Consider the following 19,000-nt stretch of genomic DNA (forward strand, 5'->3'; position numbering starts at 1 on the left):
TGTGAACTAATATGGTTTGTAAAACTGATCAGTAATCAATAATCAGCTAATGCCTTTTATTCCCTTAGGCGAGGCCTTTTAACCCTATCTAGCTTTTGGAGACTGAGTAGACAGTTCAATCTCCACTGGTCAATCAGAGATATCTGACCCATGACTATCAGTAATTGTAAGCATCAACCAATGAAGAGATGGGCAAACAAGTGCTGCCATCTCTTGGTATCTAACCCTAACAGGATATGTTACTGTCTGAAATAATGCGAGTTCTACAACCGATTTTCTTGAGTTTACGGGTATGAAAAACCTGAGTTTCCGGAAGAAAAAACCTACTTGCCCATGCTAGAGATCAACTAACTCGGGAACCGTTCAAAGAAAGGCTTAGAAAAAGTTCCTCCAGTCGACTACTAGACTTGAACTTGTCCATCTTCAGGCATGTTAGGACAGAGGATGTAAGCGCCGCTTCCGCTGAGCCACACAGGCCTTTAAAATCTGATCAGTTGAACATTATCATCTGAAGATCAAATTGGATACTTCAAAACTTAATATCAGAAGAAAGAATCATACTTTCTTAATTGTGAATTATATAATATAAAGTGTTTTATACAACTGCTCTACACAAATAAAATAATGTGTATATATATGTAAAAAAAATCATTATTTTTTGAAATAATTACTCATCATAATAGAAAATCAATTATATGAACAATTTAAATTTTTAGGCGTTGTGAATCGTTCTCCGATGATCTCATTAGCACCATCAGAGTCTCACTCACAAAAGTCTCTTTCACCACTAATGTCCCAAGGTCATTCCCATACTACCCACTTACAATTGCCCCACAATGCCAATGTACCCCACCATAATAATCATAGTCAACCTATTTCCAGTGGACATAGTCACACTCCACCTAGCAGCCATACTACAGTATCCAATTATCATATACAACAACCTGCATCACAGCAGCAGCCCGCTCCTCACATACCAGTAGATGGCAGAACAGATTTAGACAAAGGGAGGATATCCCCATCATCAGATTATAGCACACATTCTTCAAGGTAAGTTAACTTTTTTTTTTCCTTTTTCGAAAATATGAGAATAGAAGTTGTTAAATGGATATATTAATTTTTAAATTAAGTAAAAATGTCGAATATAGTTTTAGAATTTCTTTCCAGTTCATTGTGAAAAAATACAGGTGCATTTGTTCCTCTATCATCTGATTTTTTTGGACCTGAGCAGGTCAAATAATTGAGTTAATCAACTAAGTTATGGTAATAATATATATGCTCATGTGTCATTGTTAACACTTGTGAGGAAGGGGTTGCTTGACAACTCTTAACCCTACACTTTGTATCACTTGCTGCTTCATAAGACCGATTGCAATTACCAATTTTTGAGTGAATGTGACTAATAACAACATGACACAAAGTCAGCATTACAATACACAATCTACTATAAATTCAAGAAGAAGTATAATGAAGCATTTGTGTAATCATTCATAATACAATGTGTTAGTGGTGGTGTAGCTCAGTGGTAGAGCATTTCACTGCAGATTGAAAGGCCTCGGTTCAATCCCAGGGGCGATCTCTAATCCTCATAAATGCATAATGTATTTATTCATCGATCAATCAGTCACCAGTTTGTGCTTTATACCATTGTCATTACATGCTTCAGGTTATAACTTGAAACTTGTTAATCAAGTTTCAAGTCCCATGTCACTGTTAATAAGGTGCTTTTACACTGTACCATTATGTACCATCTCAAAAAAAAAAAACTGTACACATGTATTATAGGATATCTTAGGATAAATCTGGTTTTGTGGATTGATAAATTCCATAACTTTTTATGCATTTTTGAAAATTATGGAGACAACTACCATGTTGGAATAAAAACTTTAGTTTAATATAACTAAAATCTACATTCGACGTTTCGACCTTTATGTCAAGGTCATCTTCTGGAGCATACAACTATACACAGAAAACAAGCTACGCTACAATCAAACTGGTTTGTTAAAGACACTGACCAACCGCTACAACAATTGTTGGCCTGACCTCTGGTGAGAAAAAATAAAAATAAAAATTTTAAAAATGAAATAAAATAAAAAATTATGCATCAACGCTAGAGTCCTATTATTAGTGTTGTCTACTATATACATATATTAACATCATTCCAGCCATTTGGTATGGAATGGTTTCTAATACTAGCTAAGGATTGGCTAGAGTCCTGACTTATGCTGGATCTTTCATATTAGGTCGGCTGAATGTGTGCCATCCAGATCCTTGGAATTTTCATGCCATCTTTGTTCTTGATATTTGGGTGGTTTATCAGGATTTCGCAAGATTCCTTAAATTTCCTTTCGTACCAAGTTTTTGTGTGGTGTAAGGAGCGGGTGCTTTTTTTCAGTTGATTTGGTGTAAGGTGTTGAGTGTGTGGTCTGAGAGGCCTGCTTCACCATAATGGTTATATTTAATGTGTCTAATGTGTTCTTTCTTGCGTATAGGGATTGTCCGTCCTGTTTCACCAATGTACGGTAAGTTACAGGTGCAGCGGATGCAATAGACTCCAGGATGTGCTAATGGGGAGGAGAGGATCCTTAGAGGAGTTGAATACGGTTTTAAGTTTAGCGGGTGGTTTAAAGGTGGCATTGAGGTTATAATGTTGTAGGATTCTGTTGATTTTTTCTGATAACCTTTTAATGTATGGGATGGCTATGGTTTTACTGTAATCTAGATTCGTTTTTGTTGTAGTTTTATAGAGTATTTTATTAACAGTATTTTTGTTATAGCCATTATTTATGAATGTGTCACTAATGATTTTTAGTTCTTGTTTCAGAGCTTGCTAGTTAGAGCAAATAGTTGTAGCTCTGTTTTTAAGGGTGTTAATGACTCCATATTTTTGTGATGGGTGGTGGTATGAATTAGCATGCATGTATTGGCCAGTGCGTGTCGGTTTTTGGTAGACCGTGAAGGATAGACTGCCTGAAGGAAGACGTGTGTCTAGGAACAGGAGCGAATTTTGGTTTTTGATTTCGATGGTAAATTGTATGCGTTCGTGTTGTTTGTTCGGGTGGCTGAGGAATGTGTTTAGCGTTTGTCGGCTGTGCGGCCAGATCTCGAACACGTCAACGTATCTAAGCCAAACTGTCGGTCTTAGTGTGACAGAATCAAGAGCCCTTTGCTCAAAGGTTTCCATGTAGAAGTTAGCGATTGGGGGGATAGTGGTGAGCCCATGGCTGTACCTTCTTTTTGTAGGTAGAATTTGTTTTGCCACACGAAGTAACCGGACTTTAGTACGTGGGCAAAAAGGGCCGTAATGTCGGGTGGAAATTTGTTCTGTAGTAGGAGAATCGATGGGGACATTAGTGAAAAGGGCAGAAACGTCGAAACTGACTAATAAGTCGTCTTTGTCGAGTGTTATGTTTTTAATTTTGTTTATAAATGTTGTGTGTTTTTTATGTAGGAGGGGGGGGGATGACCTATCAACTCCTTGAGTGTTGCCGCTAATTTCTTGGCTAGGTGGTAATTGGGACTGTCTATTCCTTCCATGATTGGTCGGAGGGGCACATTTTGTTTGTGTATTTTCAGAATCCCATAATCTGGGGGGGGTAGTGGGGTTTGAGTTTTTTAACCGTGTCTGGTGGCCAAGAAGTGACGGACTTGAGTAATTTTTCTGTTTTATCCTTTTTGTTGGGTTATAATTTACCATTTTATGTGTGTTGTTATCGGCTACTAGTTGATTCATTTGAAGTACGTATGTTGACCTGTCAAGGACAACAGTGGCATTGCCTTTATCCGCTTTCGTTATTTTTATGTTTTGTTTGGCTTTTAGTGATTTAATTGCTGCTAATTCTGTTTTTGTCAGGTTGTTCTGTATGGTTTTCTTAGTATTCAGGACATTACTGGTTTCTAGTCATATTTTATCTGCCATATTGTTAGGTAGGGATCTGATGCCTCTTTCAATGTGGTAGATAAAATCCAATTTATTTACCTTTTACGTAAACGTACGACTAGAAACCAGTAATGTCCTGAATATTATATATTAAACAAAAGTTTTTATTCAAACACGGTAGTTGTCTCCATAATTTTCAAAAATGCATTCGGATCACCGTGTAAGCCTAAAAGAAAGCATAACTTTTTATATTGACATGATCGAATTTCTAACTGGTATGATATGACACTTGTAAGAAAAAACTAAAATACCATGTTTAAGGTTTATTGAAGAATTTGAGGTTATAAAATGTTTTGATATCAACTTACTGTTAAGATGGAAAATCAATAATTTTAAGAAATTAATCAGTTGCTCAAATCAGTTCAAATCAAATCAAATTAGTTGCTTTTTGTAATTATGGATTTTACAACCGTCATCTGGAGCATACACAAATATACAAGACAAGCTGTGTTACATTACAAACCGTAAGCTAGAGAAACAATGAATTGATCACATGTTATTCTACTGACATGATCTCTAGTGGGGGGGGGGGGGGGATTACATCAAACTAGATTTAATTTATGATTACATGAATAAACATTCTTTCTTACAGATAGTTTTCCTTCCAGTGACAGTGATGTCCTATTTTTTATTATTACAATTGTTATTTTTGATTTTTTTTCTTTTTTTAAATTATAAATTACAACAAGAATAAACATTCTTTCTTACAGATTTTTTCCTTAACAGTGATATTCTATTTTTTTTTTTTTTTTTTTTTTTTTTTTAGTATTACAATTGTTATTTTTGATTTAGGATCCTGGATTTTTTACAGTTGGTCTTAGAGAGGAAGGATTCATGGGACGAATATATGCCTTCCACATGTATGAGATTTTTAGACCATCATTATTGTTCAGATTGAGGGTGGTTGATAGTGATCTCACAGGCTTCCTTAAATTTGCGTTCATACCATGTTTTGGTGTGATGTAGACAACTAGTGCTTTTCCAGTCAATTCCATTTAAGGTGTTCAGGGCATGATCATTGATTTCTTTAACTAAAGCAGTGAAACCTGATTTTTCCCCAACATAGCGGGAGAACTGTCAGTACAAATAGATTCTACTAATTACCATGAAAGGCCATTTGAATCAAAAAAAATCATTCACCAAATTCATAATGTCCACTGCCTTTTGTTTCTTTCAAGAGTTTACAAAAAAGCAATTCCTCTTTTATTTCATTCTGATGTATGTATATCTAGTAAAAACAAGAAGCTGTGCACAGTTAGAGACATCAATTAGTTTACAGTTGATTCATCCAACTGTAAACTAATTAATGTCTTCTGACATTTCTCGAATCCAATCACAAATTGTATTATTTGATAACGGTATTTGTGCAATTTTCTCTTTTGCTTCTTTACCACACATCAACTCAACCATGTCCATAGCACATGGCTTCACTAATGTCTCAGCAGTTATATGTGGTTTCTTTTCTTTGGCGACCCTCAATGCAATGCGATAACTGGCCTCCAGTGCTGGCTTCTTTGGGGTAATAAATCCATGGTCATGAAGTGTGATATTCTTACTAAATCGTGCTCGTTTTATTCTAAATGAGGACTCTGACTCGTTAGAATGTTCAGGATGAACATTCTGAAGATGCTCTTTCAATTTTGATGGCTTCATACTGCCATTGTTGAATATCTTGGAGCATATGAAGCACTGCGGCTTTTGCACACCTTCTTTGTCAAGCACAAAAGTAAAATCATATTGCACATATGAATCTTGGTAACAACGTTTCTTTGGCATGGTCATTCCTTGGGTCTGCAAAAATAATATTTTTTTGTATATAAATCCTGATCTAATCTTTCATTTTAAAAATAAGCTAAAAAATAAATATTTTAATGTATTTAAATCTTGATCTATCCTTTCATTTTTAGAATAGGCTAAAAATAAACTATAAGCTACTTATGATTAGATTAAAATTTAGTCAGCAAAAGTAATTTAGCCAACCTATGTTTATCACTAAAACGTGTGTACTGTGAGCATGTCGAAATGAAGCAGTTGGAGTGTGTACCATACAGTACGTCACACGCATGCACTGGAGCTGCAGTTAATGTGGAGGCGAGCCTCGAGGGAGCGCCAATCTGGCAATTTCACTTGCTATCTTGAATCTTAACCAGGCATTTTGAGTTATCGGACCCTGCAGAGAGAAAAAAGTCTATGCAACCTCACTGTGTCCGAAAAGAGACCTGAAATGTTGCTGGTGTGGCTGACAGACAGTACCAACATGGAATAGCACAGAAATGTCGATAACATAACTATTTTTGGAATATATTAATAGCATAATATACTTATTTACCTGCTATTCACCGTACCCCCTGGACAAGCTTCCCGTATCCCCTGGGGGGTATGGGTACCCCAGGTTGGGAACCCCTGTGCTAGAGAGAGAGAGAGATATCCCTTCGATGACTGGATCCCATTCACCATCAAGCTATAAGAGTTGGAGCATTTCAAACTTCACCGATTCCTTTATATGTCAAGGTAAATGAAGTACCATTGTTGCTTTGATGTCAACAGCTGTCTCTACTATAAAAGCACTCATAGAAGCTCTAGATATTAGGGTGGACAATGTTGCATGGATTCCATCAAATAGACTACCACTTTGGCATACATACCGCCATGCAGCTTTTCTCTCTCTGCAGTTACCCAAATATTCCACCTCTCCTATTGTCTACTAACAACCCTTTCAAGCACATAGATAATTCAAAATCGGAAACTCTGTGGGTTTTCTTGTCTTCCCAGATAGTAATATAATCCTCAGATCCCACTGGAATGTAACAACTTCACTGAACAGTATGGAATGTTACCATAGGTGCATTATATATATTTCACAAAGCTCCTTAATGGCAGTAAGGAGGCCAGGGCTACAGAAATCCAGAGCTCTCACATCCAACATGTCCTCCCTCACATGTGTAAACTACATATGGATGTACACTTCTGTTGGATCCCAAGCCACATTGGGATCATGGGAAATGAGGCTACAGATACTGCAGCTAGGTCAGCTTGCTTTTCAATCTTTTACCATCTGCTTATCTCCTACACTGATCAGCTCATCAGACAAAGTTTTGAACCAGTGGCAGTCATCATGAAACAGAGAGACCAACAACAAGTTATCAAATTTGACCTGAAATCAAATTGTGACAGTCTAATCTCTGAAGAGACCATAAAGAGGAAGTTGTTCATGCTCAGCTCTGCATAGATCATTGTCATCTTACACACTCCTTCCTATTGATGACATGCCTTTGTGCGAGTTCTGTGGTACCAGAATTACCATTATTCAAATTTTAATTTACTGCCATCACTTCATCAATGGGTACAGTCACTATTTTAGTCATATTCATATGTCTGAACTGATATGGGAGAGTTTATTAGATTTATCAAATATTATTTCCATTTTTAAATTTTTACAAAGCATTAATATTTATCATTACATAAATTATGCACATATTATATATATTAATTTTATCATTTCAACTTACCATGCATACATACTTTTAACACCTGGTTTGTTTTGTTTTTCTACACTAATTTTTATACCTGTTCCATGCTTTATTTATTTATTGCTCGGTCTAATGCTGAGACATGTCTTTGGTGCAGTGTAACCTTAGCTGTCCTTGTGCCATTAAATCCAAAACCCAACCAGACCAGCTCAGTTGTAGTGTCTTAAACTACCCACCATACAGTCTAGACTTGACTCCCTCTGATAGAACAGTTGAGATGACCAGTGAAGCTGTGGTCATTGGCAGAAGTTTATGGATATAGAAGTAATTGTTGAGAAATAATTAATCATCAAAGTTTATTTAACAGATTAAAGTTAAAAGTACTCATTTTTTTACTCCAATATCTACTTGACAAAAAAGTACTAGGCTTTACTTTTCAGCATTCCTATATTGATAAAATTTGATACTGAATCAGTTATAAAAATTGAATAAATACATTACTTATATTCTATTATATAATCTACCATTTATCCATCCTTCAAAACAATGACTCTTCAGTTAACTGACCGTTGCATATCAACTGAATTCTGACACAGCAGCACCATGTAATTGTACTTCAATTATCCACCCCTTCAGTTATCAGAACAGGAAAATTGCCTTTCCAGTGTGGTCAGATAAATAGTAGATTATTGTATATGTTAACAATAAATAATAATTGTTTGTTTTCGTCCTTATATTGACTTTTTTTTATTAAACTTTTATTGTTACAGGCGAGGCAGTCCCACATCTAGTATAAGTAGCTTACACAGTCTAACAGGTACAGGAACTAGTTCCTTAGCAACTGCAGTTTTAAAACCTTCTTTACCATCCCTAACTCCATCTTTGGCCAATTATTATTGTGAAGATCTCATTTCTCATGTAACTGGTTGGCAAGCTGATCATGCTGAAAGACAGGTACAAATTCTTTGTTTCATTTTATAATCAGACTGAATTTCAAAGAATTTTGAAATCTTTTTAAAACATCTTAAAGAAACTTAAGAAGCTACATTAGCTTGTCCTGAGTTGGCTTTTACAGTCATCCATATCATACAAAATTTGCACCCCATCTGAAGCATGTTATTTCACTGTTACAATGCGTTGAAACTAAGAATGAATGATATCCATGTAGACAGTTAAATTTTTATTGTGTATGTTATATTTACAAGATATTTGACATCACCCAGGTGATTAAATTTTATTTAAACTAGCCATAGTAGTCCATTGTCTAATCTAGAGTGTATTCAGATGTCTATTTTTTGTGATTGTTAATGTCAAATTTTCTGATATGTGAATTATAATACAGTTATATAATTCTAAGTAGTATGGTTAACTCCATTTTATTTAACCAGTGCTTTTGTCCAAATATATATATATATATATCTCATAATGATGGCTTACATTGTGCTACTAGATTTGTGGGCTAAAAAAAACCTGTCCTAAAAGTAAAACTTTTTGCTTCAGAAATAACAAAAATTATTTTTTGTGTATTTATTAGGAGGTATGTGATGTCCATTCTTGCTTTGCATGTTATTTGTTATTTTCATTTCAAATATAAAATACCATGCAAAATTTATTATAGATCCAAAAGTACAGATTTCTAACAAACAAACATTGACTTTTATGCAGTAGACACTGAGTGAAACCATAGGGACCAGAAAAGTTTGTTATAATATGACTCACTATAGTGAATTTGGGAGAATTTTTTTTCTAAATGTACATATACTTCTAAATTCACTATAAAGCAAATATCTCATAATGACAGTATTTCCGAAATGCCTTGGATATAAAGAATGGAAATTCTCTTATTGGGGCTTGTGCACAATTACCATTCACCTTCATCTAATCTGTGGGCAACTACTTTAGCCGTTAGGTATCTATACAACATGTGGGATTGTTGAACCAAACATTTAATAGTATATAACTCTTTACTTGAATCATGATGAAACATAGCATTCAGATGCTCCCTAGTATTGGTTAATATTCTTTCTGTATATAGAGAAGTGGAGATTTCCATTTGTTGTTGCTTTAGAATAAGATTTAAATATTGGAGGCAGCTGTTATCTGGCTCCTAAAAAATAAACTGGATCCTGTGATGAATGATTCTTAGGTGGGTTCTAGCAGTTGTTTCATTGATAAGATGATAAAGGACTATGGTCACTGTGCTCTGTTTCCTTCAGAAGAAAACCATGATTTCATTCCTTATATCCAAGGTGCTTTAGAAAAGATAGCCACACTTCTTGCACTTGATAGGTATATTGGTCATATTCCAACTAATATTCAAGTTGGTTTCTTTCTTACATGGCATGTTGCAATTTTACAAAGTGCCATGTTTGTGTTGATCTAAGGCTACAAACATATGAGAGTTCTGAGAAAAATCGGGAATGAACAGATTGTGCATCTGTGACAAAATCATGTTAAAAATAATTTTAGAAAGCAACTTGACAACAGTGACATTCAAGAATATGTTAACATATGATATGGTAACTTAAATAGATGGAGAGAGATAAGGTTTGCAAGACAAGTGTTTGATATCAGGATGATGGGGGGGGAAATAAAAACAGAGGAAAGACCAAGATAAGACTGAAATATAAGATTTGATGTACTAACGATGTGATGAGCAACAGATTAATCTTGAAGAAAATTGTTAATAAGAAGCTAAGAATGTAAAATTAAACATGTATTATCATGGTATCCTGTACACTATTAGAGGATACATGTAGCAATTTGATGAGGGAGGATGATGTCATGTTTTTGTACCCTTTCTTACTAGTCTGATCAGCTTAGCACATCAAAGATGCATTTATTTGTCTCATATGTTATTGTTGATTGTGATGTGTTGTACTGCCTATTTCATTGTCTTTGTCTTTTTATTGCTGACCTTCATACTATATCTATTACAACAGTTATTCAATTTAGTCAGTGAATCTTGCAGACTTGTAGTGGATTTATTTAGAAGCATAGCATCATCCGCATAAAGCAAAGAGCAGACATTAACATCTCCAATTTTGATATCATGTTTAATACCACTTTCCTTCATAATGTGATTCATACAGATAATAACAGAGAGGATAATGTACGTCCTTGTTTCACACCAGATTTAATATCAAACCATCCTCCTGTACTTCCTTCAATTCTAACTGCTGACTTACAACTCAAATAAAGACTAAGTATTGCTTGATATAATGCCCCATTGACACCATATAACTGTAGCGTATTGAATAGCTTCTCTCTTGGCACCTTGTCATATGCCTTTTCCAGATTGACAAAACTTAAATACAAATCTTTGTTATATTCCCATGCTTTCTCAACTATTTGTCGTAAAGTGAAGATCTGATCCTGACAGCCTCTATTCGGCCTGAATCCAGCTTGTTCTTCACCAAGCTTTTCTTCCACAATTCTTCTCAACCGTTTCTCAAGTATACTTGCATATATCTTACCAGGAACACTCAATGGGGAAATACCTCTGTAATTCTCACATTCAGTTTTATTTCCCTTTTTATATATGGGTACTATGAGAGCTCTACTCCAGTCATCAGGAATTCGTCCCTCTGTCCAGGCATTCTGAACTATGCGGTGTAACACTGTAAGACTTTTATACCACCATACTTGAGCATTTCTGGTCGAATATCATCTACTCCTGTTGCCTTTCCACATTTCAAGCATTTGATGGTTTTTTCTACTTCAAGTATGGATATGTATTCCTGACTGCATGCCTGGTCAGTGTTTTTTTTTACCACCATGCTGTCATCACTGCTTGTTTCATTTAGCAGTTTTTCAAAGTAATTACTCCATACTTGAAGGACATTTTCTCCCGTTTTCATATCACCTTTATCATCTCTAACTCCTTTTACAGCACTCTTTCCTCCATTCCTAAGCTTCTTCAACAACCTCCAGAATATTTTGTTACCTTCTTGATATTTATTTTCTATGTTCTTGCCAAAGTCATCCCATGACTTTTGTTTAGCTAATTTTACACAGTGTTTAGCTTTCTTACATTTGTCTCTGTATTCTCTAAGAGCACAAGCTGACTTATTTGCCAGGAACTTTTGATATGCTTTCTTCTTCTCCTTCACTGCTTCTTTAACTTCCCTTGTCCACCATGAAGTCCTGATTTTTCTATCCTTGCAGTCAACCTCACCACACGCCTCTCTGCTTGAATCAATCATGGTTTCTTCAAGGCTTGCCACTGAATCTCCAAGATTTGGTTCCTGTTCTGAAACTCTTTCATTTTTTTTGAATAATGTTTGTGTATTTTAGTCCAAAGTTCACATCTGAGAGTTGCTCGACTTTTATTCGCTTTAAAACTTGTTCTTACATGTTCTTCTTTGCAATATGATATTCAGTTTTATCCTGCTCAAGACTAAATAGTGATCACTTTCAATTTCAAATCCTCTGTACACTCTGGTGTCCTGCACCAGGGAGATAACATCACTATTAACAATAACATAGTCAACGAGACTTTTCTTATTCCTTGCCTCTTCTCTCCATGTGAATTTGTGCACATTTTTATGTTGGAACATGGTGTTAGTAATAACCAGTCCATGTCCTGAGCAGAAATCCAACAGATATTTGCCATTATTATTAGCTTTGCTCTTTTCTCCAAATTTTCCCAAAATATATTTGTATGTCTGACAATCATTTCCTACTCTGCTATTCAGATCCCCAACAAGGGCCAACTTTTCCTTTTTCATTGTGTCAGTCGCTTTTTCTAAAGCCTCAAAAAATTCCTCCACTTCTACCTTAGTAGAACCTTCTGTGGGACAATAGGCACAAACAAGTCTCATTTTCCAGTTCCCCATTCTCATATTTGCCCACATTACTTCTACTTGAGACTGCCTGCCATACACGAAGATTAGCCTCATATTTTGTGTTCAATACTATGGCTACTCCTTCTTTTCCTTGATTGTCATTGCCTGAATATAACATTTTGTATTTATTGCGCAAAAATATCTCGCCGGTTTTTGTCTTTTTTGTTTTAGTCACCCCTGTTATGTCAATCTGGTACTTATCTAATTCCTCAGCTAGCTCCATTTCTTTGCCATTCAGGCTTCTTATGTTGATAGTACCGATCTTTAATTCTGGTGATGTTGAGTTGGGGTATGTTTTCAGATTTGTTCCAGTAGCTGACTTTTCGCTGTTTGCCCTGGTTCCTGGGAGAAAACAACTGGGGCCTTGTTTAACTGGGTGACACCCCCCAGCCAGCATGAAATTCTGTCATATTGTACCATCATTTTGTATTTTGGTTTAACCAATAAGAATACAATTTGGTTGGCTAAATCCCAAAGTGGAGAATATTCCACCTGAAAAGTCACAATACTGTTAGAATTTGGTTATTTTACAGAGAGATACTTCCCCAGTCTTTTATTTAGTGTTGTTTCATTGTTTGTTTATCATCTGGCTATGTGTGGATTTTTTATATGATATAATCAGCATATTTATTGATGCATTCAAATTTACTATTTGCTGAAAAGAGAAAAAGACAATTCCACACTTTTTTGGGAGTGTCATGCTGACTATTTGTTGCCTATGTCAAAGGTATTTCTGAAAAAGTTCCTATCATTAAAAAATTCCTTTTTTTTTTCGAGAAACCAACTTCCTTCCATAGAAATAAAGCACATTTGTGATCTGACCTTGTGTTTTCAGAAATTCATGCCCATTTGGTCCTAATTATTTTGGCAAAATTGTCAGTCTACTGAAATGAAATGAGATGTGATGAGTCTTGGTCACTAATTCTGTCACAGAATGCCAGGATTAGTGAACTTTAAAAGCATATTAAATAGCACTTCATCATATTTCTTTTAAATTTGCTAACAATAAACAATATATATATATATATATTGTTTATTTGTATTATTTATTTATTTTTATTTTTTAGAGGAAGATTACTTGATAATTTTAGCATAATTATGTCGCTGACAATTTTATTATTCCTTAATGGTTTATTGATTATTGTGTTGGCTTTGAACATACTAGTGTTACATAGGAGAAATATTTAGTTTTAATAAATGTAAAGTTTTAAGTATTCGTTTTTTTTTTTTACTTCATTAAGTCTCTTGCAATGAAATCAAAGGTTGGATAGCAAATTGTTTCTTTTCTATCCAAGTCCTCAGGTTATACTTAAGTTGCTTAACATTGCCAGTTTCTCTAAATTAATTATACCATCACTTGATACATATACCATCGATGGATTGGCTTCATAGATTTGGTTAAATTCTAAATGCAGGTAAATCACTGACTCAAATTTTGATAGTGATATCTTCACACTGGTTCAGGACACAAGAATATACAGGGGATTGTAAATAGGAAGTGGAAATCACTTCCTATTTACATTAAATTTACATAAAATAATTTACATTAAATTTAAAATAAATTTCATATTGAAAATAAAAATAAGTAGAAACATTTTAAAAAGGATATTTACTAGTAGTCTGTTAAGAAAATACTGATTGATTCAGCCAGCGAGAATGTATCGTCATGTGCAAGGATGGAAAAATCAGAACTCGGGAAGTTAGTCGCAGTCCTGGAAAAAGAAGAAACATTCATTCTGAAAATTCCCTGTAAGTTGATCTGCATATACAGTGAGAGAATACAGAGAAAAATGTAAGAAAACAAATCAGTGTGTAAAAGTAGCTCTCACAGGAAGACTTGTAAGAATATAGAAGTGAATATCAACAAGTGGCAGAATGTTCTGGAGGCTATTGAAAAAGTTTAGAAAAGAGTACTGTAAAAGAAATCTAGCATTCCTAGTTGGCCAAGTAGTTAGTATATCTGCTCTCCAACCAACAGATGGGCATTAATGTTTGTGATTGTTTTATTGGGGAGATGAATTTCATGTTAGATCTCTAAAGCAGAGTTTCTGGACTACATAAAAAAATTAATATTAAAAAAAAATCTTTACTGCACCCACAGTACATATGTACTATAGGTTTACAAAAAAAACTTTCATGTGTGGCAACCATGTTAAAAAGATGACTGAAAACTGAAAGTAAAGATATTTTAGATGTTGCCATTAATTAGTTTCAAAAACTGTTAAATGAAACAAGCAATGACAGACCAGTAGTAGAAGATATTCAAGAGGAATGCAAGCAGGAGTACGTGTCAGTATTTGAAGTTAAAAAATAATAATAATCAGAAACTTGAAATGCTCAAATATGAGGGTATAAATGTTTTGTAGAGGCCCAACTGAATAATTGAAAAGGCCTAGTTAGAAAGTTTACTTCCTGGTAGTTGGAGTAGATCACATAGTATCCATCTATTTGAAAAAATAAAATAAAATAAAAGGCATTATATTCCCTACTGAAGGTTCTTGGACAATTTATGGAAGCCTTCTTGAGAAGAGGTCAGAAAAATTGAGAGAAACATACACATGAAAAAGCTTCAAGGTGAAAGGGGCTGTCAGGATCAGATTTTCACTTTAAGACAGATGGTCGGGAAATTATGGAAATATAACATGGATCTGTATTTAAGTTTTGAAAATAAAGATCCTTGGTGAAAGGAATCCATTATTAATGTGAAGAATTGCTGTTCAGAAGACATCAGAAGAAGGTTAGGAATGGCTGAAAACAACAGTCAGAGACTTAAAGTCCTGGAAAAAGAGGAAGAGGGTAGACCATCCTTTCTCTGATGAATGATGTGTGTGTGGAGTGATTATCTTCAGAGAGTTGAGGTCTCCAGAAAAGCAAACTACAGAACTACATGGCGAAGCCTGGTGTGGTATGGTCACTCGATGCTCGGTGGAGCATCGGAGTGACCATACAGCATCTGTGGATGCCCAATGAACATATACATAGATAGGCAAAAGGAATATGACAAAGTGCAAAGAGAAAAGCTGCTCAAAACACTACATTTATAATCCTCCATGTCAGGCATCTTTTCATGGTGGAGAGGACCATATCTCCCGGTAATGGTACTGGCACTCTTCATCTTTGCCCATACTTTACTTCTCCTGAGCCTTTTTGTATTGTCCTATTTTGCAGACCACCATTATCGGGATCCCACACTCTGTTCTGTTTGCCATGTGGTTCTGCCTATGAACATCTGGAAAAATGAGTTCTAGTAGTGTTGTACTACTTTGAACCTGTTTCAGCAAGACTGGCATTCCTCAATGGCCTAGCCATGCTAGTGGGCTTGCAAGGGTCAGCAGTGTTGCACTAAGTGTTCTTCTCATGGTTCATGTACATGGGCCCAAACCTTGCTATGGTGCTAGGATGGCTTTGGCATTCACCTTCTGAGCACAATCGTTGCTTTCCAGATAGTGGTCATCCATTCATAGCTTCTTGGTAGGTGGGGAACTTTGGCAATAAATTATCCCTTCATTTGCAAATGAGTATTATCCTCAAGTTTATGAAGAGCCCTCAAACTAGTAAGGATACCATTGCACTTGAATAAATAACAAGAAAACAGAAAAAATCAGGGTTACCTACAAATATATCATCTTTTCTCATTTTGATGATCAGACATTAATATATTGCATGCAGAATGTTGCCTTCTTTATTTATAAGGATTGACAAATCTCCAAAATCAGTGGGGGGGGGGGCTCCATTTAGGAGCATTCCTGCTTGAAACATCTTTCCATAAGCACAAAAATGAACACATGCTATATAGGAATAAAACAAAATTAACCCTAAAAATTTACTTCTATATAGGAGTAAAAAAAGTACTCCTTATGTCATATGCCATAAGCACAAAGGTGATTCACAAAGGGATAGCTCCTTTGTGCAGCATTGCTTGTAAATACCCATCATAGTAACTGTCACAAGACTCTTGAGCTTTCTCAAGGAGTAATATCAGAGTGGAACTTCCACCCTTGAACATTACTGTTAAATAGATAAATTAAAAGATCAAGTAGTGATAGCATTAAGAAGAATTTCTTCTATGCAGAAATATTCTCTTAAATAGCTAGATAAAATAAAATAACTTCATTTTATTGAAAATAAGCAAGTCCTAGCTATACAAATTTTTATGAGTTTCTTATTTTTATTTTTTCAAAAAAAAACATTCTCTTTTTTTGATAAGACAGCTTTAAGGGATATAGGCAAAGTTCTATGCCTATACCCCTTAAAGTGATTAATAAAAGTATTTCATTCATAAAAATAAATTTTCCTTTCTTTTCAGGCTAGCCGTTATAGTGAAGAAGCTCATAATATAGGTAGCTTAAATTGTACACAAGTATCAGCAGAACTGAAGATGGCAAGATCTCTTGTAAGATTAGCAGAAATTCAGGCCACATTACAGGAACAGAAGTATGCTGCGATTATTATATATGTATAGCGATGTGTGTGTATTTATATAGTTTTTTATTCCCATTTATATAAGTATAGGTGTTATCCTTATTAGAAACTTCACTGTCACCATAGCTTCTGCATATGAAGGTGGCAGGGATTTTTCTCTCAGAAACATGTTTCATCCTGCAAAACAAGCAAATCACCCAATGAAACACACATATACAGCCATAATCCAAAACAATGTAACCTAACTCTTAGCTTTTGGATACTCTGATATATGTTACTATAAATACCAGACCAAGATATTTTTGCGCCCCAGGCAGACTCCGTGTGTGATGCCTCTAAGTTTTTTTTTTTTTATTATTATTCTTAAGTGCTTTCTGATTATAAGTATGAGTATTTTTTCAAATTATTAATAATTTCATAACTTCATTATTTCTACTTATCATTTTTATTTATTCATTATTATCAGATATAGTACATAAAAAAAAAGAAACAAATAAAAATGATTACAAACAAAAATTATTGATTTTACACTGTAATTTTAATTTAATCAATTATAATTTAGATATATTTTTTTCTGGATTTTAAATCTGCAAAAGCTTTAGTGAAAGAATAATGTCTATTTTCTGAGCAACAGCATTTTCAATGGATAATAAGGCTAAAGAATTTAATCACTCACTCCCCATTGTCGATTACAAATATGTTTTGAATACGTTTTAATTTGCTAAAACTTCTTTCAGCTGTTGCTACCATTATAGGAATTGTCAGCAGAATTCTCAATGCGACCCACGTATTTGGAACTGTATTCTGCAAATTGGTTGCTTTTAAAAATTTTAAAGTTTCTAACACAAATTGATGTTTTCTGGAAGTAAATTGTGATTTTTTTTAATTTGAAATTTGTGAATAATTTTTTTCATTATTTTTGGATGGAGTGCAGACTCTAAGGCCCTAGTGCCGGCCTTAGTTTTAGCACCACAGGCAGGTGGTGCTAAAACTAAGGTCCTGGTCAGCCTGCTCCTAAATCCGGCATTGGTTACTATAAAAGTTTTATAAAAGTATTTGGCTTTTTATGCCTTTTTTGGCATTTTATTTTCAAGTGATATCTTTATGCAAGTGCAGTTCCAAACATATATGCATTGCATGGTGTAAACATGTGTAACAGTCTTTGATGCTTATTAGCAAAAAAACTTAGTATCCTTTATTTTCACTATATAATTTAAGGAAATTACAACGTACTAGGATATACATTAAAATAAATTTTAATATATTTCAATATTTCGGCAACGTCACGTTGCCATTTTCAAGAACTTAAGTACAAGACACGTACATGCAGGCACAACAAAACAGTAAGTGAGGAAGAAGTAGGAAGCTATTATTTCTCCTAAAGTCCTGATTGTGCCCTCTAGCGGGCAATGTTGGTATTCTTGGGCGATTGGGCTGAAGGTCTTCTGATGTAGGTTTCCCAAATTTGAGGAAGTCTCATGCAGCCAAATTTGTTGAGGTTTGGATCGTTTCTTAGGGCTGAAGCTGATTCCATGAAAAGCCTTTCGTATCTGTATTTGCTACGGTGTATTATCCTGGCTTTCTTCCACTGTATTCTATGGCAGGTATCTAGCGTATGGTCAGCAAGACTCGGATGTAGAGTATGGTGATGGATTTAGAGTAATCCTTGTTGTGAGGCAGGGGAGTGGGTGGTTTACTGGTTTCAATATTTTTTGGATTTGGGGGGGGGGGTAGCCATTGGCTGAGAAAGTGTTGAGAATGTGGTTTAGTTCTGTGGTTAGGGCATTGTCATTCGAGCAGATAAGTTTAGCCCTGTTGTGTAGTGTCTTAATGACTCCATATTGTTGTGAGGAGGATTGTTGGTGAATGTATCTGCCTGTATGGTTTTCTATATACCGAGAAAACCAAGGTTCCATCAGGCTGGCGGGTGACTAGTGTGTCTAAGAAAGGAAGGAATGCAGTTGTTTTTTTCCTCTTCCAGGGTGAATTTGATTCTGGGGTGTTGGTTGTTTAAGTGTGTTAAGAAGGAGAGGAGTGCCATGTGGCCAAATAGCGAATACATCATCTATATAGCGAAGCCAAACGGTTGGTTTTTGTGGGGCAGAGTTTAACGCTTTCTCTTCAAAAGTCTCCATATAAAAGTTGGCCAAGGGTGGGGAGAGTGGAGAACCTATGGCTGTTCCCTCTATTTGTTTGTAGAATTTTCATTGCCAAACAAAATAGCCTGAGTTCATTGTGAACTGAAATAGGGCTGTGATATCAGGAAGAAATTTAGCTTGGATTAGCTCTAGTTCCACGAGAATTACAATAGTATCCTTTGT

At 35.1% G+C, this 19,000-nt stretch overlaps 1 protein-coding gene across 3 annotated transcripts in view; it reads left to right on the forward strand.

Moving 5' to 3' along the window:
* The window catches only part of wcy (WW domain-containing adapter protein with coiled-coil wacky), a 257,173-nt gene that overhangs the window by 210,760 nt on the left and 27,413 nt on the right, over positions 1-19,000 (forward strand). For all 3 annotated transcript variants that reach the window (XM_090413481.1, XM_090413500.1, XM_090413489.1), the window contains 3 exons: positions 717-1,050; positions 8,181-8,364; positions 16,564-16,691. In XM_090413481.1, coding sequence (XP_090269607.1) covers positions 717-1,050; positions 8,181-8,364; positions 16,564-16,691 — 646 coding nt within the window. The remainder of the gene's footprint in view (positions 1-716; positions 1,051-8,180; positions 8,365-16,563; positions 16,692-19,000) is intronic.

This window comes from Typopeltis vanoorti, chromosome 2, assembly GCF_054136105.1.
Source record: "Typopeltis vanoorti isolate ZY-2024b chromosome 2, IOZ_Tvanoo_1.0, whole genome shotgun sequence".
Taxonomy (NCBI): domain Eukaryota; kingdom Metazoa; phylum Arthropoda; class Arachnida; order Uropygi; family Thelyphonidae; genus Typopeltis; species Typopeltis vanoorti.